Source organism: Morchella importuna, assembly GCF_003444635.1.
Source record: "Morchella importuna strain M04M26 chromosome Unknown Morimp01GS007, whole genome shotgun sequence".
NCBI classification, from domain to species: domain Eukaryota; kingdom Fungi; phylum Ascomycota; class Pezizomycetes; order Pezizales; family Morchellaceae; genus Morchella; species Morchella importuna.
Genome location: NW_025763404.1, coordinates 1066519 through 1090861, shown reverse-complemented (window position 1 = coordinate 1090861; position 24343 = coordinate 1066519). Strand labels below are relative to the sequence as shown.

At 49.2% G+C, this 24343-nt stretch overlaps 7 protein-coding genes across 7 annotated transcripts; 4 read left to right on the top strand and 3 right to left on the bottom strand.

Annotated features, from left to right (window-relative positions):
- Window positions 1–2563: 2563 nt before the first annotated feature.
- LAJ45_03477 (uncharacterized protein) lies at window positions 2564–4104 on the top strand (the record flags this gene model as incomplete). Its single annotated transcript, XM_046113063.1, has 6 exons — window positions 2564–2888; window positions 2956–3323; window positions 3381–3604; window positions 3669–3752; window positions 3944–3986; window positions 4039–4104. The coding sequence occupies 6 exons, from the start codon at window positions 2564–2566 to the stop codon at window positions 4102–4104; spliced, it is 1110 nt and encodes a 369-aa protein (XP_045973940.1).
- Window positions 4105–6702: 2598 nt separating this feature from the next.
- On the bottom strand, window positions 6703–7555 carry LAJ45_03476 (uncharacterized protein; the record flags this gene model as incomplete). Its single annotated transcript, XM_046113062.1, has 3 exons — window positions 6703–6936; window positions 7011–7126; window positions 7195–7555. The coding sequence occupies 3 exons, from the start codon at window positions 7553–7555 to the stop codon at window positions 6703–6705; spliced, it is 711 nt and encodes a 236-aa protein (XP_045973939.1).
- A 1991-nt stretch (window positions 7556–9546) lies between these two features.
- On the top strand, window positions 9547–10201 carry LAJ45_03475 (uncharacterized protein; the record flags this gene model as incomplete). The annotated part of the gene is made up of 2 exons (XM_046113061.1): window positions 9547–9614; window positions 9673–10201. The coding sequence occupies 2 exons, from the start codon at window positions 9547–9549 to the stop codon at window positions 10199–10201; spliced, it is 597 nt and encodes a 198-aa protein (XP_045973938.1).
- Window positions 10202–10986: 785 nt separating this feature from the next.
- LAJ45_03474 (uncharacterized protein) lies at window positions 10987–13175 on the bottom strand (the record flags this gene model as incomplete). The annotated part of the gene is made up of 4 exons (XM_046113060.1): window positions 11717–11720; window positions 11779–12409; window positions 12464–12802; window positions 12860–13175. The coding sequence occupies 4 exons, from the start codon at window positions 13173–13175 to the stop codon at window positions 11717–11719; spliced, it is 1290 nt and encodes a 429-aa protein (XP_045973937.1).
- Window positions 13176–15190: 2015 nt separating this feature from the next.
- On the top strand, window positions 15191–17547 carry LAJ45_03473 (uncharacterized protein; the record flags this gene model as incomplete). The annotated part of the gene is made up of 7 exons (XM_046113059.1): window positions 15191–15312; window positions 15435–15483; window positions 15567–16161; window positions 16215–16558; window positions 16776–17093; window positions 17152–17284; window positions 17342–17547. The coding sequence occupies 7 exons, from the start codon at window positions 15191–15193 to the stop codon at window positions 17545–17547; spliced, it is 1767 nt and encodes a 588-aa protein (XP_045973936.1).
- A 1128-nt stretch (window positions 17548–18675) lies between these two features.
- Window positions 18676–20255, top strand: LAJ45_03472 (uncharacterized protein; the record flags this gene model as incomplete). The annotated part of the gene is made up of 3 exons (XM_046113058.1): window positions 18676–18956; window positions 19029–19133; window positions 19193–20255. The coding sequence occupies 3 exons, from the start codon at window positions 18676–18678 to the stop codon at window positions 20253–20255; spliced, it is 1449 nt and encodes a 482-aa protein (XP_045973935.1).
- A 1470-nt stretch (window positions 20256–21725) lies between these two features.
- On the bottom strand, window positions 21726–23480 carry LAJ45_03471 (uncharacterized protein; the record flags this gene model as incomplete). Its single annotated transcript, XM_046113057.1, has 1 exon — window positions 21726–23480. The coding sequence occupies one exon, from the start codon at window positions 23478–23480 to the stop codon at window positions 21726–21728; it is 1755 nt and encodes a 584-aa protein (XP_045973934.1).
- Between the last annotated feature and the right edge of the window lie 863 nt (window positions 23481–24343).

The following is a 24343-nucleotide window of genomic DNA, read 5'->3' as shown; positions in this document are numbered from 1 at the left end:
GCTGAGGATATCTAGCCAAATATGTGTTGCAAGGTGTAATGGGGTAATAAAAAATAATACAAAACGTATTGAGAGTTTTCGAAAATACGAGTGATACTCCATGCTCCAAAATAAGCTACAAATATATGTGCATGTGCTAGCGTAAATATTACTCTAAAAAGGGTTATTTCATCGTCTCTAAGCCCACTAAAGCAATTATCTGAAAATACTATAAGCGTAGAGGCTTTGCGTGTCACAGTCTAAAGCCATGGCCAGGTATTGACACTTCTTGATTTGCAGTTACTAAAATATTAGTTCCACATAGATCATAGACGTAGTTATCGACCTGGTTTATATTGTTCATATCACTTATCTGTAGTAACCTCCATGTAAACATTCAGTCCTGGTTATACCAACGCTTGCCTTTGAAATAAGTCAAAACTAGACGATGATATAGGATGGGTAACTAAATGTTAATGAAAAACTGTTAGAAGATTCCAGGTGTACACACATCCTCTTCTAGACTGAAGCAAAATTGAACAACCCCCAGGATTCGCCCAAGAGAGTCTTCTAGTGCCGCTTCCGAAACGAAGACATCCGACGTATTCAAATAAATCTATAGTTGACGCGTTACTTTCTCAGAAAAAGCAGCGTGCAACTTCATTCTAGATATATAGGCTGCCCTCTCATTCTACGGTAGCATATATATGATCATTACGTCCGAATTGGGCACCCAAACTCGATTCAAATACTCAGCACAACGTATCTTTGATGTGTTAAAAAGTAACGGAACTATTCCGCTCTCCCTCATGTGTTGGTAAATTATCGATTTAAACCTTTGTGAGACTATTTCGTAGAGTTATGTTAAATCACGATATCGTACTTGGGGAACCGGAAACAGACAGTGATAAAAAATCAAGATGGAACCCTCACACCTGTGATGCATGACATTGGCATCTTATCGAATGAGGGTATAACGTATACGAGGAGAGCTATAACTTACCACGCGTATATGCCTTGATGGATTTGTATTATTTGGACCTGTTACCTATTAATACAAATCCATCGACATCTGTGGGGGGGGGGGGGGGGGGCTTTAGAACAGCTAATTATAAAGCCTGAGATATTCCCATATTACCTAGAAGTCTGGTGTTGATTTGAGTCTATTGGATGATTAGATGAAGCGGGAGACCATTCGATCTGTATGCGGATGAATGGGTCTACTGCAGAGAGGACAGATATATGGGAGAGAAGCACGTACGCACATCACCAGTACATTAGCTGGCCCTTGATCATGAGCACTGATTCGTGCAATGGGTTAGGGTTGCTGTTTTCTCTTTTCCCATAGGGTAAGGGTTGGGGTTTACAAATATGATAGGTAATTTACGACATCTCCTCATCTCCAACAATTAAGCTCCACATGCAGGAGGATAGATTGCAATCTTAGAATCTTGATAGAATTAAACAGCTTCTCCTTCCCTCATCTGAGGCTAAAGAATGCCGATGATATCTTGACAATTCTATTATTTGATCTAAGTCAGGGTACGGAATCGACCAAGCTCACTCTATTTGAGACAGCTCTTGACTCTGCGCTGCCCCTAACTTTGGAAGTTCATCCGTCATCGAATGTCTGGACCACATCGCGGATTCGGCCTGATATCAACCGGAGATATATCGTAGCTTGGCGAGGAATCACCAGATTTATTCAGCGTTCAATAATCATTATTCTACTGCATTGAGCCCAGCTTGCAGTTCAGCAAGAGGCCAATTCAGTGAAGCCGGCGCTTGACAAGGTTCGGGGCTCACATCCCCGCGAGGTTTACGTTCCTTATCTGGGATTCGAAGTAGATTTCAACCCACGATACCCCACCGGATTACTCGAAACGGAATCCCGGCCGAGTTCCTTCTGGACGCTGGTGTTTTGTGGGGTTTGTGGGGTGCTACCATGTGCATGTGCAACGCACGGCACCCATGTGACGTAGATGCGCTAAGAGACAAGCGAGTGCAACGAGTGCAAGTCAATATCTAAAACCAAGTCGAAACTTCTATCCGAAAGCCCTTTTTCGAAATTTTTTTTTCAAATTGGAGCATTCCATGATTTTTATATCTGGGTATCGAAAACCGTGATTGAATACATAATTCCTATGATTTGTTAGATAAACGTGTGGATGCCAATTGCAGAAGGAGACTTTAATTGCAGGAAACGGTGGTAAAGCTGTAGCACAAGGTTCTGCAGAAGATTTATGTATCAGGTCATTCCGTGGTTTTTGAACTTTCACCGGACATACCACGCCTTTGGGCGCCAATAGCTCCCACGTACTTTTTGAGAGAAGACCCAAGGACACGATTCTTCCACATTATCTATTTTGATCCCCTCCTTGTCTGAGCTGCCGGGCGTTCCACGGCAATTAACTTCCTAGAAACCTAGCGCAATCACTTTTACATAAATACCCATCAAGTGGCCTCCCTCGATTCAAGCTGAGTTCGTACACAGCCATCCAACAGCCATTATATCATAGCTTTAAATTTGAAAGCTTTTACTGAACTACACCCTATATACTCGCAAATCTACCCAAGAGACACAATGAGCTATAGTGCTCGTATCGCCCCACACTTTATGCGAGCTCTCAGGCAAAATGGAACGATAGCCTCACGGAGACCACTCCTCTTCAATGCTACCACAACTGTCAGACCATTCTCGGTCTCTGCCAAATTCATGAGAGGTCCACCAAAGGCTCCTGCTCAAGAAGCCGACAACCTACGGACCGGGAATGAGGCACCCACTTTCCTTGGTACACAAAAACGTCTTCCTGAATTCAATCTGGTTGATAGAGTTGTGCTTGTTTCTGGTGGAGCTCGTGGCCTGGGATTGGCACAGTCGGAAGCTCTTCTTGAAGCTGGGGCTAAAGGTTAAACCTAGATCACTATCTAAACTTCTTTTTGAATTACTAATTCTGATTTATATCATAACCACAGTCTATGCACTTGACAGGCTCGAGAAACCGAGCCCTGAGTTCTACAACGTTCAAGCCAAAGCTCAGAAAGAACTTGGAACATCATTACACTACCATCAAATCGATGTTCGTGACGAAGCCGGTCTCAACAAAACAATTGAGAAAATTGGTAAGGAGAATGGTCGGTTAGATGGACTGATTGCGGCAGCTGGTATCCAGCAAGAGACCACTGCTTTCGACTATAATGCGGCAGATTTCAACAGGATGTTGGAGGTCAATGTCACTGGTGTATTCCTTACAGCTCAAGCAGCTGCCAAACAAATGGTCAAGTTTGGGAACGGAGGTAGCATTGTCATGATAGCTTCAATGTCTGGCACAATTGCGAATAAGGTAGGGATCCAGCTTTTTGTTTTCTGGCACTTAGTTACTAACCCAGAAATCGATTAGGGGCTTGCTTGTCCTGCCTACAACACCTCTAAGTCGGCTGTTCTTCAGTTGGCCCGCAACCTGGCCGCCGAATGGGGCACACATGGAATCAGGGTAAACACAATCTCTCCAGGATATATTCTGACAGCCATGGTGGAGGACCTCTTCGTAAAGTTTCCGGAGAGGAGAGCGGAATGGTCAACACAGAACATGCTAGGAAGACTTAGTCAACCTAAGGAATATCGGTAAGAAACTTCTCCCACACGTCTTTCCGGTGGTTGCTGCTGACAATGCTATTTCACTCATCAGAGGGGCGGCAGTCTTTTTACTTAGTGATGCGAGCACGTTCATGACTGGTGCGGATCTTATCATGGACGGAGGACACCACTCTTGGTAATAACGCAATGGGAATCAGAACGATTGTTACTTTCATTAGGCTTGGCGCGCATAACGTGGAATTTTCGGTGTTTGAAGTCGGTTAAATTAGCATTCTGGAATATTTCAATTGATTTATTTACTCTTTCTGGATCTAAACTACTTGGCGGTGTACCGTTGCGTGCGCCAATTCGATCGAGGTTTCACAGCTTCTTAGGATCTCTCCTGCGGGGAAGTAGTTCGCAATGCAAGGTTCTCCACTTCTGACCCGATACTTAAGCTTAACTATTGACTGTGACTCGAGTGCAGCATGCATGGAAAAAGCATTTCATACAGTCTCTGCCTGGAAATTGCTTTTTTTGAGGTTTAGCTCAATTCCGAAGATACAAGACATAGTGTATTATATAATTATCATTGTAGCGGAATTTTACCTTCATGGCTTCAGAGATATTTCGATTTAATAACCTTTATTTTAGGGCGTCTAAGTAATGACAGCAAAGTAGAGCGCATATATCTAGATTCTATCAGTGGAGTACTACTGATACACATGTGATTCAATTGATGATCTACATGTAGCTACATACATGTATGTACCCGCGACCAGCAACAAGAACCCGAAAATGCACGTCCTAATCTGCAATTTCCATTGGAGTAGAAGTCAAAAATACACCAAAGACTTGCAGCTGCATATTCGGGTTCTTGTTGCTGGTCGCGAGTACGTACAGGCTTACAACGACTTATTCTGCCTCACGATTCCTTCTAGTAGAGGAAATTGAGTCGCGGTTCACCCATTCTACTCTAGTAATAATCCTATGTCTTTTTTATTTTTTATTTTTTTTTGTAGTATTCAAGGCTACGAAAGTAACGTTCCAAGTGAGATTTCATGACTGGCTATGGTGATTCCCGGATTTCCGTATCTAGAAACCGAGCCCTACGAAGTCTGTACTAGTCTATATACACTGTCTCATCCCTTCTGCAATCAGATAATCTGCTCTACCCACTAGGGCCCCGTGACAAACTCAGAGCTGGAGTTATAAACTGCGTCATAAACTCGGACTGTCATAAACTGCTGTTTTTAATTGAAAACTGTCATAAACTTAGACTTAATTTTCTAATTTTGACCACCCAAATTACCCTAACCCACCCTAAATACCAATTTTTGCCCTAAAATTACCCTAGCCCACTCCCAAAATGGCTGTTGAGTTTATGACCATGACACCCAGGTTTTCGACAGCCAGTTTTTAACCAGTTTAAAACTGTCTGTCATACATTCAGTTTAAAACTCCCGAGTTTCTCACGGGGCTCTACTACCCACCTACGTGGTTCATCAAGATACATCATTCTCTATACTACAGTTACGTAGAGTAACCTGCATCTCATTACAATTGTCGTGTGGCACAGATACGCGCCTATCTTGACCTATGGTGGCCCTCCATTTATTTTACATGCGTTGACATCTCAGCTTGAGATATCAATTCCACCTAGCTTTCTCCACACTATGAGCGAAGATCCAAAGTGCAAAAAGGTCATCTAACCTGATTTATCTATGGATTCCGTAAGGCTTTTTCTCTTCTCTGACGCATGGCATATACGGAAGGACAACCTCTTCCCCCCAACCGGTGAAGCGTCTACTCAAGCAGGGGTCAATACCTATGTAGATTAAGAGACACGTAGAACCGTGGTGTACTCTTCGGACTCTTTCAAATGCTAGTCAATTGAGCTAGCTAGCTATCTAGGTTGTTAGTTAATACAAATCCCGAATGTTCAGCACTAGACTATGTATGTAGTCAGTACTCGAGACGCCACGTGTGGTACAATATGTCACTTGTTTCCGGTTTAATGGTAAGCTTTCCCATTGGTGGATGCCAATAAAGAATAGACCCAACGTCACATTGGATTCCAATACGCAAATTACGAGGACGACGTGTGTATGTACCTGAGGCTTTCCGCCGGAGCCCCTCTTATCCCAGCCTGAGTTGTTTATCTAGAGTAGGTATGTGGACCCAATATACGCTCACAATACTATAGCATATCACAAAAAGGTATAGGTATGTTACCTTGCATTTCCCATGCATCATGATTATAACGGCGCCTAACCCGTGCGGAACGGAACATACTTACCTATATAACGCGGAACGACCGCGGGCTTTTGTTGATTGATGAGCTTTTCTTTGGTCCACTGGGCGTGACCAATCAATCGGACTCAAAGAAGTAAGATTCTTTGGCCGACCGTCCTTTGGGGGAACAGCTATTCTCTTATCAAATTATAACACTAGGAGCATTTTTTCAGCTGAAATTTGATTTTAGGTCACAATCCACAATGTAAAGGTAGGCCATTCGCCCCCTCACCAGCCAATATGAAGCGTTATAGGGCATGTTGCACAATGATCCATTTTGGCACAACTGTGGGGAATTGAGGCACCCATGGAATTCAGCTTGGATAAGGAGTTCTAGGTTAATGATGGTGTGCCCGCCTATAGCATACTCATGAGTAACAATGATTAGTTAAGTATGGCTGTTTCTAAAACGTCTTTGGTTGAAGAGAACGCAGCTCTTTGGTCTCACTTGGGTGTTTTTATCGCCTGAGTAAGTGGTTGCCGCGATTTGCTAGAAAAATCAGATCAAACAGCACTATGATCAATTGGTTGCAGTGATTTACTACTATTCAGCTAAGACTCGTAGTGTTTAACTGAGGGTGAAATTGCCTGGTTGTCTGTGAATGACCCTATAATAATATAAAACTCACTGAAAGCGTATCAAACCCATTGTTCGGGCCTGCTGGGCTTACAATATTGCACTACCACAATTAGCTACCCAGGGGAGTTTTTGTGAAGGCACATACCAAATTCCATCATATGGTTAATACAACCAGCATGAGTATTTGTTTATTAATTGGTTTCCCGAAGGTTTCGGAAATAGTATGTACTATGGCCTCCTGGAGGAATTACTCAAATCATTACCCCGCTAGCTACGGCTTCGCAACTTTCGTTCCCAACCTTTTCAGGAATCCTGGCGCTAGCTTAAACTCCTTCTCAATCCTTTCGGGACTCCAACCTTTCTCATCCCTCAGCGACAGTATCTGTAATATCGTACTCGTGTCTGCCATCGTACGGTTTCCACCTGCATTTGTTGTCTCTGTCTCGCTCGCCTGCCGACTATCGAACATCGATCGGCGCGACAGTGTCCGGAGATCATTCGAGCTCTAGATTACCACCGCCACGCCAGTAAGAATTATACTCCCCAAATTTCAAGATAACCACAAAAACAACGCCATACCTTCGAGTTCAAAGCCACGTTTCTCGCTGGGTCTGGGATCGTCTGCTGCTGCTGCACTGATCCTACAGCCCGTAGCATGTTTGCAAAGTCGGGGTCCTGAGCATCCTGTCGAATCGCTACATATGTCACATAACCAATTAACTCCATATTGTAGCTTTAGCTTCAGCTTCTTTTAAAACCCTACCATCGTCTTTGGTGGAACTAGCGTATGTCTCTGGGTGTACTGAGGGTCCTTTGCCGACTGAGATTGAAGACGGACCCGTCGAAGAAGTGGTCTGTGACGAGGGGAGGTCAGGGATACGGGTGGGGTATTTTCGAGCGCCAGCTGGTGCTGCTGCTTTCGTTATTTTTGAGGCTTTGGAGCCCATTGTGGATGTCGGATTGACCTGGCGGCTGGTTGGTCTTGAGTTATATTCGGTATCGATATGGTATCCGGATCCAGCAGCCAGACCAGGGTACATGAAGACGTCATGGATGAAGTAGGGTAACAGGAAGGAAACATTACCCGCTCTGATTAAGTAGCGTGAGGGCTTAACACTTGGCATTGATTTGAGGTTCAGGTTTGTTTCGAGGTGCTGGTGGTCTTTCAATTTGAGTATCAGGTGCTTTAAAACTATGGATTATACTGTCATTTGGTGACATGCAAACATGATTCAGTGGTGTAGTGGTATCACGGGCGCTTGCCATCTAACGATAGTTTGCGCCCGACCCGGGTTCGATTCCCGGCTGATTCATCTTTTAATTTTCTTTTTATTCCCTCCTTTAAAGCGTTTCAAGGACTCTCTGCATTTCACACGTAGTCAACGGTGTTTAATCCTGATATTTATCAAGATACAGGTATGTCGTTCGTCGAGTGATATCCTGTGATTATCTACGAGCGGAATTGGATAGCACGGGCCAGGCGATTCACGATAACTTAGTTACAGTCACTCACGGGGTGAAGGCGGATCCTGCCTGATGGTGGTCAGGGATTTGAGGCCAATAAAAGAGTTAGGTTTTGGACGCCAAGGGCAAATTACTGCAAACAGAACCATCAGACAGGATCCGCCGTTAGTAGGTGAGCGACTGTAGTTATTTTAAGACTTTAGTACTATGTAAGCGTTTTTATTCCTTGTAATATCTCCTTTTTCTTTTTATAAACAGACAGATACGATTCTCCTGTATGTCGAAGTAATTCATTAGACTCCCGGATCCATTTTTTCTTTCAATACAAGTACAAGGGCACTGCCTCAGTTTCTTCAAATATGTACATGTACAAAAACTAGGGATTCTTTAGATCTGTGTGTAGTATGTTAGCCGTGTACTACAGCATCTTTGTGGTACGATTCCGGAACCTCTAAACCCGGTACACTAGAGCATAGAGATAGAGATGAAACTCGCCTAGTATTTTGGCGGCTTTTTCTCGGACCAGGTTTAAAATTTCCGGGACCGTTATCACTAGGGAATGCAGGGATGGTTGTTGATGCCGGTGCCTGCCTGCTCCTCTTGGCAATAGCCTCATTATGTGAAAATTCAATTTTTACTGCAGTTGGCCGGTTGGCGCAATGGTAGCGCGTGGTCCTCCTATGAGGTTCAGACCGAGGTTGAGGGTTCGAGTCCCTTGCTGGTCGTTCTTTTTGCAGATTATTTTTTGGAAGTAGGCAGTGCGAATCTAATCACGTATCTGTTCAGAAAGACAGTAAATTCCAGGCGTCCAATAGTGAAGCAAATAAATTTGGACTTGGGTGCAACCACTTTTGATCCCCAAGTCACCCGGCACACAACTCGCTTCTATCAGGATTGAATTCATGGTCTCTCACTCGGGTGGGTACTGGTATCGCTAGACCAACCCATTTACTGCAAAATCCACTCCCATCTCTCTATGCCCTATCAGCGGCCCGATGCCCGTCCGGCGGCTAGTCAGAAGCTTTGTAGTCGGAGTAAGGAAGGTGCTTCATCTACCTCAGGGTTCATATCGCAGATCTCCGCATGAGTCAATATTATTTCCACCCATTATAGCACTAGCTGACTAGCTGACTGACTGACTGACGGACTGCTACAGTGCCGCACCCCCTTTGTTCCCCAGAAAAGTTTAGGCTAAGCTTATATTTAACGAACTGTCAAGGTTCCTTCTGCGCCGTGTGGCCGCGCTATGGATCGGGCAGTTATGTAGCACAGTCGCTATTTACGGCAGATATGTGCTCGTATTTATTTGGCTTGGGAGGTAAGGACTGGCCCTTCGTTTCTGCACTTTGAATAGAGTTTTTTTCTTCCCTTGCATGGATATGGATAGCTGCTTAATCACGGTCAGTCGGAGGTAAGGTGTCCGCACGCCCGTACCCGTACCCGTACCGCCCAGGGTGGTTGTTATATTTGATATTCCTTACCTCGCTTGCTGGAGGTAGTAGTGGTGGGGGCTGCATCCAGTGGAATGAGTGAGGGGGGAGGGTTTTTATAAGCAGTCCTTCCTGCCAGCCAGCTAGCTATTTGATACTGGCCTGAGTGCAGTGAGGACCATTTAGCTGCCCACATATATACCAACCGCAACCAATTGAAGATGACGGAGCTGTCGGGCAAGCAGGAAATTGATATTGTAAACTCATACTTCGCCGCCTACCAGAGCGGGTACGTCTCCCCCCCCCCCCCCCCCACATCCACTATCCATACTAACATACCTTCCCAGCCAATATGACCGAATAACACCCTTCCTCCACCCCACCTTCACCTTCTCCGACCCGTCCTTCCCCACGCCCACCCCCCAGCGCTCCCGCGCCCTTTTTTCCCTCTTCTGTGCAACCATGGTCAAGTCCGAGCTCCGCCTCGAGCCCACGCCGGCAGAGCCCGCCCCCGACGGTAACGGGTTCGTGGTGCGGTACACGTGCGACTATATCTTTGGCGCCGAGAAGCGGAAGGTGCACAACGACGTTGTGGCGAGAGTAACGCTGTGCGGAGGGATGGTGGGGAGGCATGTAGATGTGTTTGATGTGGGGGTGTGGGGGAAGCAGGCGCTGGGATGGTGGGGGGTTGGGCTGGGTGCATGTGGGGTGCTGGAGGGGGTGGTGAGGTGGTGGGCGGGTGGGTGGTTGGAGAGGTGGTGTGAAGGGGAGGAGGGGGCGGGGAGGGAGGAGGTGGATCAGGACGGGGTGGAGGGAGAGAGGGAGAGGGGGGAGAGGGACATTGTGGAGGGGGGGCAGTGGGTGTTTGTTAAATAGCTCTATTTGTTTTTTATATCAGGGTTGGGGAACGGCGTTAACTGGGAAATGCGATTAGGGAGTACTAGCTTACAATTCTTCTAATGAAATGCTCAAATACTAGCAGGCTATCTAGCTAACCAACTAAATCTCCAGAATTGGGGAGTACTAGCTTACAATTTCTACTCAAGAGGCAGCTAGCTATAAATTGTAACCACCAACCAATTAACCACAGGGACCTCCCAGCCCGCAAGATAATAGATAGATATTTAAAGCTACGCTCCTATCATTAGACAAAAACGTTTCGCAAGAGAGAAGGTTTCCCACATCGTAGCTGACTGGTCCCGACGCCAAGACGTCCCCAATTTAAAGCTAGGGCTTTACTGAACTATCAATCAATCAATCAGCTACTATAGGGTTTGGTTTAATGCGGTGTTTCACTGCTAACAATTGGATTCAATACTATTCTATTGGTGAGGCGGCTACATATACTAGCAAGCAAGATACGCTAGGTGAGTGTAGAGTTATTGGTGTCCCTATTAGGATTATAAATATTAACCTAGATACTCACGCCTCATTCATACTGCGTATTATTTTAAATTTGGAGGTCTCACTACTATTAATGTGCTTATGTCAATGATCTCGAGGTTGGGATAGCACGTAAGTGCACATGTCTCTAGTAATGTAGTTAAGTAAATACGTGTGGGTACATTAGCACAAACGATATATCAAGAAACACAAATACAATATGCCCCCTTCCTAATTCCACACATATGTACACAATATATACTCGAATAAAAAAACCCTTATACTACTACTAGCTCTACAAACAACCAAACAACCCATACAACCCTACTCCACAAAAACCCCACTCCTTCCCCTTCTTTCCTCGTAACCCTCACCTCCCCAATCACCATCCGCTTATCCACCGCCTTACACATGTCCACCACTGTCAGCCCCGCACCCACCACCGCCGTCAGCGCCTCCATCTCTACGCCCGTCTGCCCCACACACTCGACCATCACCTCGATGTGCACATACCCGTTCTCACCCTCGCCGCCGCACGCCTCAACGCTGACATTGACGCCGCTGACGAGGATGGGGTGGCAGAGCGGGATGAGTTCGGGGCACTTCTTGACGGCCATGATGCCGGCGATGCGTGCTGTAGCGAGGACATCGCCCTTTTTGAGTGCGTTGGTGCGGATTAGGGTTAGGGGGGTGGGGTTGGAAAAGTGGACGCGCCCGGCGGCGCTGGCGGTGCGAGAGGTGACGGCTTTTTGAGTGATGTTGACCATGTGTGCTTCACCGGTGGGGGTGAGGTGGGTGAGTTTGGGTTCGGGAGATGGATAGGGAGTGGTAGGCTTGGTAGAGTATGCTCGTGCTTGGAGGAAGGATGGGGGTAGGAATGGGGGTGGTATTAGTGTACTTGAAAATGAAGAACTCCGCATAACGCCTGAGAAAGAATGATATCCCCAGAGAGCCGGCCTGTGCCCCACTGCTACAGCCGCCACCGCCGCTCTTACCCCCCTATGATCCTTATCTACATACATCGTCAATTTTAAGAAGTTGTAAGGACTGGCAGGTTTGTAAAGACCTACCCACCGATCAAGATCATAGGGCGATTCTTCATATTCTCCAGTTCACCCATGCCCGCATGTTTCGCCTTCTTTCTCCCTACTGCCGCACCCACGACATCCAGTAGCTCCCTCTCCATTACTGCTCTATCACCCGCACCAACCTCGGCCTCTCGGTCTCGGTATTTTCTCATCATGTCCCGTAGACTAACCTCTGCATCTCCAAATAGGCACACCTTGAGGTTGCCGTCTCCCGTGATGCGGAGCCTGTTGCAGCTTCCGCAGAAGTTGTGCGTCATGCTGGTAATGAAGCCGACTCGGCCCTGGTATCCAGGGACATGCCAGCTCTTGCTTGTGTCATTAGGCCGCTGGGATGCCATCTTCTGTAGGCTGGGATGTGTAGTGTGAATGAGGTCAACCATGTCCTTGTATGAGACCATCTTATTTTTGTTCCACTTATTGCCATCGAATGGCATGTATTCGATGAAACGTACTTCAATGGGCTTGTCGCGCGTCAACTCGACAAAGTCGGCAATCTCGTTATCATTGACACCTTTCATGACGACAGAATTGATTTTGAGGATTTTGTCAGAGCCGGGGGCACCGAAGCCAAGGGAGAGTGCATTATCGATTGTTTTGAGAACCTGTTCGAGTCCTATACCGCATTCATTAGTCTCTACATCCTAACACCCCCAAAAGGAGTACATACCTTTCCTCCTAGTCATAAACTGAAATTTCCATGGATCTAGTGTATCTAGACTCAGGTTCAGTCCTGTCAACCCCGCATCCACCATGCGCTCCAGCTTGCGATTCAACGCAATCCCATTACTCGTCATCGCCACCTCTTTCAACCCCATACTCCTCAACTTCCCTAACTCCTCCACTAGCTCTACTATATCTTTCCGCACGGTGGGCTCCCCACCTGTTAGTCTGATCTTTGTGACACCCTGTGAGACAAACAGACGTGCGACTTCGAGAATCTCGGGAGTAGAGAGGAGGTGCGCGGGAGGCGAGAGTGGGACGCCCTCTTCGGGCATGCAGTAGACACCTGTATTAAAACTGTCAACATCCACGGGTACTACCAGCTGGTGAACGGGGCACGTACATCGTAGGTTACAGCGCTCAGTAACAGAGATCCGGAGATATGTGTGTTGGCGCCCGAATGTGTCAGTCAGGAACTCCGAAAACGGCTTTGCAGACTTCCTGAGTTGGTCTAATCGGGGTTTCGCCGTCGTCGTCGTCGTTGTTGGGGCTGAGAATGGGAGCTGTAAACTGGCATCTTCTTCCTCCTCGACGGCAGCAGTAAGGCCTGTTGCGATTGCTCGCCTCTGTGCTACTGGTACTGGTATTGAAGGGAGCCTGCGTAAGGATCTTATTGTGGGGAGGCGGGAGCACCGCGATAATAGTGTCGAGGTCGCCATCGTTCGCTGTTTAAAACTGGTATTAACTAAAGAAGGATATCCAAATCTCTCTATTAGTCTCTGTGGCCCTCCGAGTCCGGTAGGTAAAGAAAGTATTAACAAGCAGCTCCGAAAAAATTATATAGATATCCTGCAGGAGAATAATAAATCCAACAAGAATTTAAGGAAGCGTCGACCCCACTCAATTAAAGTGGGTAGCTAATTGCTGCTTATCGATAAATGCCTAACTGCCAAGCCCCATTATGCCAGGGTTCTGGTGTGCCCGCCGCATCCCGGGAAAGGGTCCCGGAGAAACACTCCCGTGAAGAAATTTCGTGATAATAGGTACTCGTAAAAGAAATGAGGAGAAACGAAAGAAAGAAAAATTTGTCGGAGTTCCGGGGTTTAGAGATAAAGTAATCGGGAAGTTCCTGGACTGTTTGCCTGCCTAATTGATGCCGGCAATCTCTGTGTCTGCGATTACTGAAGGCGGCTTGGCGACATTTGCAGGCGATCTCTAATAATGCAAGATCTTGATATTCACTAGTTGAAGTGCAGATTCGAGGTCTGAAGCCCGAGATATTTTCCTATGCATCCCAACCATAACCTGAAGGCAAGACACTGAAAAGGCAGCATAGATAAAACACTAGTGGCAAAAGTTAAGTTAACTGGGAATGTGCTCACACAGCCCCAAGTACTACAGCTTCTGGGGACGTAAAGTTTAGAAATTTTAAGGGTCTAAATGCTCATAGGGTATCTAGCCAGCGCTAAAACGTCTAGTCTCCTTAAGACTCAAATTGCTGTCAGTGGGGTGCTTGATTTTTGATAAACTGTGATAGTAACACCGGAGTATATTTAAGGGCTTTAGATGACAGTAAATTACTGAATACATCATGTAGACCAATTATCCTATTAGACCAGTAAATATATACATACCACCGTGTCCAATAAATCGTTGAGACACTCCTGTCTGTGGTTTTTGTTCTTCCAACAGTATTTCTCAAGATTGATCGAGTGATTATTTATGATTCAAATCATCCTTGTGAACTCCAACTATTCAAACACCCCGTGTATTAAAGGTACAATTTAGAAAAGTTTAAATTCCACAAGACTTAATTCTACTACAATTAAAGGAACTGAGGCGGGTTAAAGGGAGCCTCGTAAATGCGTTAATCAGAAGTTGATGGCTCTGCGAGCCTTGAATATGATTTGATGAATCCCACGTCTTTAAAAGATACCCAGTACTTTCAGACGCCCACCATTCTGGAGGTGGGAACAATACATGCCATGAAAATTGACAAGTTACATAGGCTAGAACTGAACAGGATCAGAACCCCGCCGCAAAAGTAACTTAACCGCCACGTGATCCAGTAACGGGGTTTGCCATTTCCTGAAAGTTTACGTGCTTGAACTTGGGCCCCCGCTTTGCATATCTGTTCCACAAGCTGATGGTGCTTTGGGGTTCTGTCCAAGAAAACCGAAAGAAAAGGTGGTATCATGGGCCACTGAAAGCTCAATACAAAGCTGAAGCAATCTCCTAAGTACTCCTGACCGTCATTCAAAATATATCCATAAACTAAGGGTTAGGTTAAGAATTGGAAGAATTTCATAAATCAACTCATCCCTCATCACCTTAATTTTACCGTTGTGCTTTTAGCGGGATCATTGGTCCAACGCATCTAGGCGCCGCTGTAGTGCATACAGCAAGATCCGAGCGAATGGTAGACCCGAGAACGATGCCATGCAGGTGGAGTGTTGAATAGGTACTCTAGGTAGGCAGGTGAACAGTCCTATCGATGTCCGCCTATGACACGTAGAATAGAATAGGCACCCATGCCCTAGCTACATGTGGTGGTTGTATGATGCCTGATTACTTTTAAAAAAGTTACTTTACATACAACCCACCTGTCTACCCTACCTCCTGCTACTTTACTACAACTACATACTTCTACTGCTAACCTAGTCACTCCCGCAGAACAGAGCTCTCGGAAAACAACCTAGAAAAAAAGAGCCAGATCGTTGTTTGTTTGCCTAGCATGCAGTCGCCATCCTCGGAGGCCAGCCTTCGCAACGTAACCGATAAGATTCGGGATGTTTCTCTGTCTGGCGAAACAAATAGACTTGTTGTCGGGGTTGACTTTGGAACAACATATAGCGGGTGAGAAGACACTTCCTCCCCTCCCTCCCTTCCCCACTTCTCCTTCCCCACCACACTACACGGTCCACTAGTTCCCGTGCCTGTTCCTGGGGAAATCAAAAAGCTTATCATCTCCTCTGCAGAGTCGCCTGGGGCTACACTGGTTCTCCCAGCGAGATTCACGTAATCCAGGTCCGTCCCACAACTCCACAACTCCACAACTCCCCCTCCTCCCCGCCAAGCCCCCACATCCCCACTGACAGACACACCTCCAGAGCTGGCCTGGCGGCGTAAACCTCACCTCTCCCAAGGTCCCCTCCAAGATCGCCTACGAAAAGGACGGCATAAAATGGGGCTTCCAAATCAAGCCTTTCCAGAACTGCATCGAGTGCTTCAAGCTCTGCCTGGACCCCAACTTGCGACCACCAGACTTTGTTTCGCTCCCTAATATCTATGCCCAGCTACAGCAGCACGAGAAGACTGTTCAAGATGTCGTCAGGGACTATCTGCAGATGCTCTACGACCACACTATCACCATGCTGACCCGGTCTCTCGGACAAACGTTTGTGGAGAATACTAAGATTGAGTTTATCCTCACGTGCCCGGCCGTGTGGAGCGACCGCTCGAAGAACGCGACGCTACAGGCAGCGGAGGGCACGGGTATGGCAAAGTCCTGTAAGATTAGGCTAATCTCCGAGCCCGAGGCTGCGGCGCTATATACCTTGAAAACAATACGGCCAAAGAATTTGTCGGCGAACGATGATTCGTGCTTTGTCGTTTGTGATGCGGGTGGTGGTACGGTGGATCTAATCTCGTATGAGATTTTGCAGACGGAGCCGTTGCAAGTGAAGGAGAGTGTTACAGGCACAGGTATGTCTCTTGTTTTAAGCCCCCATTTACGGTGGGAGGTTAACGCTGTAAAGGTGAGCTATGCGGGTCTGCGTTCCTGAACCGCCGGTTCGAGAGCTTCGTGAAGGAGCGATTAGGCTCCACCGCTTATTTTGCGATGAAGGAGAAGACCAAAATTGCGGCTCTCAAGTCGTGGGAGGAGTATGTGAAGCGGGTCTTTGTAGACGGCGAGGATCAGGACGTATTTCCGATACAATTCCCCGGGCTTCCCGACGACGAAGCGCGAGGGATTGACTGCGGCTTCATGACCGTTACAAGGGAAGAGGTACAGGGTATATTTGAGCCCGTGATTGAAGAGGTTGTACGACTTGTAGACGGACAGATCACAGCGGTACAGTCAAAGGGGAAGCGAGTAAAGGTAACTTATATGGCCCTCTCTAATCTTCCCCGCTTGTCGGTAGCGGGCACGTAGCAGCTCTGAAGGTCGAGATATCCGGTGTCAACTGCCCAAGATATCTGCGGAGTTGATACCGGATATTTGGACCCTTGGATTAGACTACCTGCCATGTGCCCGCTACCGACAAGCGGCTAACTGTCCTAGAGGGTTGGCCAAGTGCTAATCACGGCCTCCAAAGAGTATTCTCCTTGTTGGCGGCTTTGGTTCCTCGGAATACCTCTTTATGCGTCTCCAGAACAAATACACCGATATTCTTTCCACTCCCGACAACCCAGACGTTGTGCTCCAACCTGTAGATTCATGGACTGCCGTCGTTCGAGGCGCTGTAATTCGTGGAATGGAGACTATCGTGCAGACACGCAAGTCGCGATACCATTACGGCGTCAAGTACTGGGAGTACTATGACGAGAATATTCACTCTGAAGAGCACAAGTACTGGGACACGACAAGGGAGAAGTGGCTCGCCGAGAACCAGATCAAGTGGTATATCGCAAAGGTTCTAGATATAACCCTAGCCCTTATTTATGTTTGTGAGTACTGACGGGCAGTTGAAGGGAACGGAAATGTCCGAGGATGAGAGTATTGCGTTTCCATTCTATATCACCTTTGAGGACCACCATAGTAGGGTTTTAGTGGACGAGTTGGTCTGCTGCCAGGAAACGTTCCCACCAAAATGCATCGATAGCAGTATGCAGTTCCCTTCCTCCCACTTGAAATTATGTAACTTTAACTAACCCTTCATAGCGGTTAAAACTGTGTGCAAGCTCCGCTCCGATCTAACAAACGTGCCCAAGAGCATGTACACCAAGGGCAGGAACTCCAAGGACGTGGAATACGAAGGCTTGCATTTCACGATGGAAATGACGGTGTTGAGCGCGTCACTGCTGTTTGAGCTGAGTGTCGACGGTGTCCGGTATGAAGATGATTCCCTCGAGCTCAGCTGGCATTGAGTTGTAGTGGGCTTTTTATTTTCTTTTTTGAGACGTTTGCTGATTGCTCTTCCCTTCTCTTGCGGGTTTCATTGTAGGTATGGCGAGGTTACAGCGGACTTTGCTACTTGATCTACATACCGAGTCTGTTGAAAGTCGGGCGGGGAGGGAGTGGGGGAGGGGGGAAGGGGGGAAGGGGCGCAGTTATTTTTTTATCACTTTTATCATTTTTCATTTTTTCACCATCCCGCGAGAATCTTTGATGCGATGGGGGTAATTGGATTTGCATAGCAAAACAAAGGCAGCTATAGATTAGGGTGTGATGGGCCCGGTAATCTTTTTTAAATCTTTTTTTTCTTTCTCTTACGATCAGGAGCTAGCTAGAGCCTGGGGGGGGGGGGGGGGGGCGTTGAGGGATAATCCGCTATTTCATACATACATACTTTTGCAGTGGTTACTTGTAGCCATCAGTATGGTGTGGTACAGTGCATTATAGGCGTCTCCAGTGAAATTGAGTCTCGAGTAGTAGGTCTGCAATTGGCAGAGACTAGGGCTCTAGTAAAGATAATGTGCTGAGCAGGTCAATTTTCTAGATATAGGTACTCGACAGCACTCAAGTACAAACCATATCTATCTGATAGTAGATGTAATCTAGATCTAGATCCTACCGGATCCCTCCTCCACCAGGCGTAAAGTCAAGCACTTACGCACCTTACATAATAAGCCTAGCTGCGAACCAGTCTAAATTTAAGGTTTGGCGCGGTGTGTGTGCCCTTGCTCCCGCTGTCTGTCTGGGCCCTGTTACGGAAAAAGGCTTGGCTGACGTGCCGTGACGTCGATGCGAGCAGCAGAACACACCAGCTCAACCACCGATGTTTTGCAAGATGCCAGGTTTCGGTGCACGAGTGACGGACGGGGCGTTTACTCTACCTCCTCCCCTACAGCTAGCTAGCTACGTTCTATGGCGGGAGTAGCTAGGGGTGTTTCTTGATTTGTAGCTGTGGCCAGTTGGGTATAAATCTGGCTTGCCCACACAGCACAGATATAGGGGAGTACTCTAGAGTAGGTTGTCGATCACCATCAGTCTGTAAACAAGCATAGATACCTCGATCCCAAATCCTCACAGAAGAAGAACAAGAAGAAGAAAAGATGTCGAACCTCCTCGGCCGCCTCCGGCCCAGCCACGACTCGACTGCTACGGACAACCCGACAACCTTCTCCGGCGCCACGCCCCGCGCGAGCACAAACGACCCCAGCGGCCTCGACCAGACGACCAGTAACACGACGGTGGTGCGTGAGAAGCGGTCGAGGAGGGACTTGGAGGCCGCGGAGGAGGAGGAGGAGGAGGAGTATGAGGGATGGGTGGACCCGTATGGGCCGGCGCCGACGGTGCTGCAGTGGTTTAAGTGGTATTGGCATGATCTGCTTGCGTGAGTATATGTCTCCAGCTGTTTTCTCTGTGCGTGTGCGTGTGGAATAATTGCTGATTTGGGGATGTGCAGGTTTATAATCTTGGGCGCGATTGCGCTGTGGTTGCTGATGTGGAGTCCGGTCCCGTACCGGAAGCTATTCGCAGTATCGTATAATCCCGAGTCTGGGCTCACGCCGTGAGTGTTTTCCTCTTTCCCAGATACCCCCATATTCAACATACTGACAGTCCCCGCAGAAGCTCCACCATAATCTACCCCTCATTCGCACACCCCAAGCAGTCCCAAATCATGCCCATCGTCCCCGACGCCATGATCGCCATCTTCGTCCCCTTCATCTCCATCTGGCTCATCAACTTCTTCGGCATCGGCACCCACGGCCCCACCGGCCGCCGCCTCAAGACCCGCGGCCACGGCACCTTCCTCCTCGGCCGCGGCTCCTTCTGGAACGTTAACAACGGCTGCTGGGGCGTCATCTACTCCGTCATGACAGGCGCAACCCTGCAGATCATCATCAAGCTCGTCATTGGCGGCCTGCGCCCCCACTTCCTCACCGTGTGCGACCCGCAGATTGAGGGCGTCGAGGGCCAGGGCTACGGCGGCCTCTACTTCGACGTGACCGTCTGCCGCGACTTTGAGAACCGGAAGGACCTGATCGCGAACGCGATGCAGAGCTTCCCCAGCGGCCACAGCATCGCCGCCTGGGCGGGCCTCTTCTATGTCAGCCTCTACTACAACGCGCACCTCAAGATCTTTGCAAACTACCACCCCTCGTTCCTGAAGCTGCTCCTGTTTGTCGCGCCAATGCTCGCCGCAACACTCATCGTCGGCAGCCTGACGCTCGACATGAGCCACAACTGGTACGACATCGCCGCCGGCTCGGCCATCGGCGTGGTCATGGCCATCCTGGGGTACCGCATGTGCTTTGCGTCCGTGTGGGACTGGCGCTGTAACCACATCCCGCTGCCGCGCAATCGCGAGATCGGCGGGTTCGGGTATGGGCTGCGCGAGATGGAGATGTGGAGTGGGGGTGCGGCGACGAGGAATGGTGGGTGGGGCGTGGCAGAGAGGTATTCGCATAGGAGCTGGGGCGCGCCGGGGGATCTTGCGGGTGTAGGCGCGGGTTTGGGTGGTGGTGGTGGTTTGAATGGTGGTAATGGTGGTAATGGGAGACATCATGGGCATGGGCATGTGCATGGGCACTCGGGGAGGGGACATCGCGGCGGGGAGACATATATGCATGCGCCTCCGGCGGGCACGGGGGTGGGCGCGGGTGATGGGAGTGCGGTGTATAATCGGTAGTCGGGTTGAGGATGAGAGCACTTTTGTTTCTTTGTAACTAGTATTTTTTTTTTCATGATGTATGATTCCCGGGAGACTTGCTCTCCTTACTTCCTCCCTTTCTGTCTGTTAATAGCTTGGGGACTTGCATGGTGGTAATAATGAAGCTGTAATGAATTGATGGTCGTTGTTCCTAATCCCGATATACCGCCATAACTCGAAAAATTGGCCAGCTTCCAGAGATCAAAATTACTTGTATGGGAAACTTCTGATGCAGATCGATGCCATTCAACCAACCACTCGAGTGATAATCCCTGGCCGGAGATAGCCAATTTTTCGAGTTTTGGCGGTAGTGGAGTCCTCTCCGGGAAGACGTGAACCCAGACAACCCCAGGCACCCCTGCCCCTGCCCCTGCCTTCACCCCACCAAGCCCCACCACCATCCCGCCCCACCATGCTGCCCCCTCCATCCATCCATCAATCCAAGCCCACCAACTACCAACCCAAGCTAGAAAAAAAGATAGCCCAACCTAAGCCCGACCAAGGACATCGTGGCCGAGTGGTTAAGGCGACAGACTCGAACCCCCCCCCCCTCCCTCTCTTGACCTACACGCCGAGAGAGTGGCCTACCTAGTTCGTGTTCATCTGTTGGGTTCGCCCGCATAGGTTCAAATCCTGTCGATGTCGTTCGTTATCGTGACTTTTTTTTTTTTTTTTTTTTTTTTTTGGTTGGTTCTTACATACTGTATATATGTAGGTAGTGGACTTTTGTTTTGCATGGGGTGTCACTCGTGTGGGTTCTAGTTTGCAGGGTGGTGAGCTGGGACGAAAGAGCCTATATATACAACTAGGGCGATTAAGCAGAACCAGAACAGGACAGAGCCAGGTTACTTGGGAAAGGCTTCTTTGAGGGTTCATACTACTCTATTATGGATAAAAACCAATTGAGGGATACTAAAGAAGAAGCACAAATTATAAAAAAAAACGACGTACATAAAAGCCATAACGCAAGAACCACAATAACCCCCCACCCCCCCCACCCCCACAAACCCCATTCCTACAGCAGTAGCCAGTCCATAAAAAGCAGCCAGAACTCCTAGAAAGAGAGAAGAAAAAAGCAAAGGCTAAAGAAAGAAAAGAAAAGAATTGCTTCGGTCGTATTGCGTAAAGGTGGTATAGGTGGGTATAATCTGATCTGATGAGCAATCAAAAGAAGAGAAGAGAAGAGAAGAAGAAAAAAAGTAACAGCTTTCTTTCTAGCAACAAAAGGTCTCAGGTCTCAAGTGGACGGAATGTAGCTTTAAAGACGGGCGCTGCCAGAAAATAAAAAGAAAGCCAGAGGAAAGCCAAAGAAGTAGATATAAAACAAAACAAAAAAATCAACCAAGCAAAGAAAAAACCCAAGCAAAAACAAGATCCACTATAAAACACCATAAAGCAAACACCCACCAACTCCCACTCCACTCCACTCCACTCCACTCCCACTCCCCCTCAATCATCCAACGGCGAATAATCCCTCCCACCCCTCCCCTCCCTCCCCTCCCTCCCCTCCCTCCCCTCCCTCCCCTCCCTCCCCTCCCTCCCGTCCCTCCCATCCCTCACATCCTGCACCCCATCACCCACACTATCCACCTTCAGCAACAAATCCACACTCTCGTCCCGATCCCGCTCATCATCGCCATCATTCTCATGCGGCGACTGTCCATCATCACTCCTGCGGTCCAGCAGACTCAGCGGCCTCGCCGCCGGGCTCAAGCTCTTCCTCAACGAACCCAGCTTCCGCACGCCCCCGCCCCCCGGCGCAAAGCTGCCCAGGCCGCCCCGAAGTGAGCTGCGCGACTGCGTCATGCTGCTGCTGCGCTCGTCGTGCTGACTGCCGCCTTCGGAGGAGGATGAGGGGGCTTTCGACGCCTCCGTGCTGGAGAGCGTACTCTTTGTGCCAGTGCCTGGGATGATGGTGCTGCGGTCGGCCTCCATGCTCTTCTTCATGACCTCTCTCCCCTCAAGAAACACCTGCAGCTCCGCGCCCACGCAGCAGCACAGCAGCTTCCAGTTCTTGGCCTCTGCGAGCGCCAGGATCTCTTCCAGCTTCGCTATCGTCTCCTCAATGTCCTGCAGGATGCGCGCCTTGACGTCTGCCGTGCTGACCCGCTTCCCCGTGCCGGCGCCGGCGCCAGCGGCGGTGGCCATGTGGGCGCGCAGCAGCTCCTCGAAGCCGCCGACGAGCTGCAGCGTGTCTTCCCAGAGGAGGATCCCGTCGCGTAGCGCGCCGCCCTCGTCGCCTGCCTGCGACTGCTTCTCGGATAGCGCCTCGCACTCCCGGGTCCACGACTCGACGGCCGTCGCCGGCGTCGCGTATCGGTGCGAGGCCAGGAGGGCCGAGGTCTTGGTCTTCAGCGCGGCCAGCGCCGCCTTGTACGACGATGTCTTTGCGCCGACGACGGACTCGCCCTCGGCCAGCTGGATGGACACCGCGGCGAGCTTGTCCTCCATTTTTGCGAGGTGGACGCGGATGCGCTGGATCTCTGCCTCGAGCTCGCCCTTCTCTGTGCGGAGCGCCTCCATGCGGCGGCCCTCGTCGCCGTCCTCGATGCTGTGGATCTCGGCTTCGAGGAGCTTCGTTTTCGTGCCCCAGGCGGTGACCGTCTTGATGAGGCTCTGGCGGTCCGAGATTTGCGAGGCGTAGATGTCCGATTCGACGTCCTTGATGTCGGCGAGCTCCTTCATGCTGTGTGTTATACCGTGGCGGGCCTCGCCGAGCGACATTGGCGGCGGTCCTTGCCCTTGCCCCTGCCCCTTTCGCCCGCCGCGCTGCTGCTGCTGCGGGGGCTTTGGTGGTGCGGGGGCGAAGGTGCCGCCGGACATGAGGGCGGTGGATTGGGCGTCGAGGAGGACCTGCAGCTGCTCGGTGAGGTGCTTGGATTGTTGCCGGAGGGAGTGGAGTGAGCGCTGGTTGGAGTAGGCCGAGTAGCTGCGGGCGTAGGCGTAGGTTGTCACGGCTGGGGGTGGGAGCATTAGGCTTGCTGGGGGGGAGGATACCTCGGTGGTGCTGGCGGCGAACGGGTCGCGGCGGGGTTTGTACGTGGGGAGGTGAGGGGCGGAGGTGGACGTCGTAGTGGTTGCGGTGGTGAAGCGGGATTTGCGGCGCGGGGGAGGAGAGGAGATGGAGGTGAAGGGGTCGGAGAGATTGCTGGGCGGGGAGCCGCGGAGGTAGCTGGGGGGGTTGAGGTCGTCGGGGGAGGTCATTTTGATAACTGCTGTTTCTCCGTGGACTGGTATGTATGTGTGTGTGTATGCAAAACAAGCAAGCTCTTGACGGGAACGAGCTGGGTACCTGTATAATCTTGGGGGGGGGGGGGGGGGGAGTCTGCAAGCTATCCAGAGACTGTCTGATGTCTCGAGATGATGGATGATGGCTGCTCGAGGGATGAGGTTTGTTTGGTGTTTGTGATTTCGAGCTGTCAGAGCTCACGTTGTCTCTCTCTTGTCTGCAGCCACGGGTTCAAGTCAAGTTCGGTCACAAGCGCGCCAAGACCGGGGTGGCCCTGGGCAGCCCTAACCCTCGCTTGGGCTTGTCAACGATTGTTTCCATGTTTGGAGACGATATTAACTATTGCTTGAGTTGAGCACTCGTCGTGTAGCTACATAGAGTACATGTAGTTTAGTTATCTTTAATCTTTAATCTTATCAGGAGTGGCCTGTCGTATCAATAAGGATCCTGGTAGACATCTACTTATCACAATGCTGTTCTTAGCCTTCCCCCAGAGAAAGCTTAAGCCTCGGGACCTCTAAACTCCAGAAGTATCTCCATTATATTACATACGGTGCTGTAATATGTAAAGCACTTAGATCTTCGACTTCGGCGTAGCCCGAACTGCCTTTCCAGGATCCTTCGTTTCTAAAAATGCCATATATAAAACAATCTGGCTCTTACCCTGGCCGTCTGGCCAACGAGCACTTTGGAATAAGGCAAGGGATTATCTCATACTAACACCATACTCGCTCACTTAAGGGACGCAGTTGCGGACTCGACCCCCCCCCCCCCCAAATCAAGATCCACGGTTTCTTGCAAACATCCTAATACGGCACCAGCATCTAGAGTACTAATA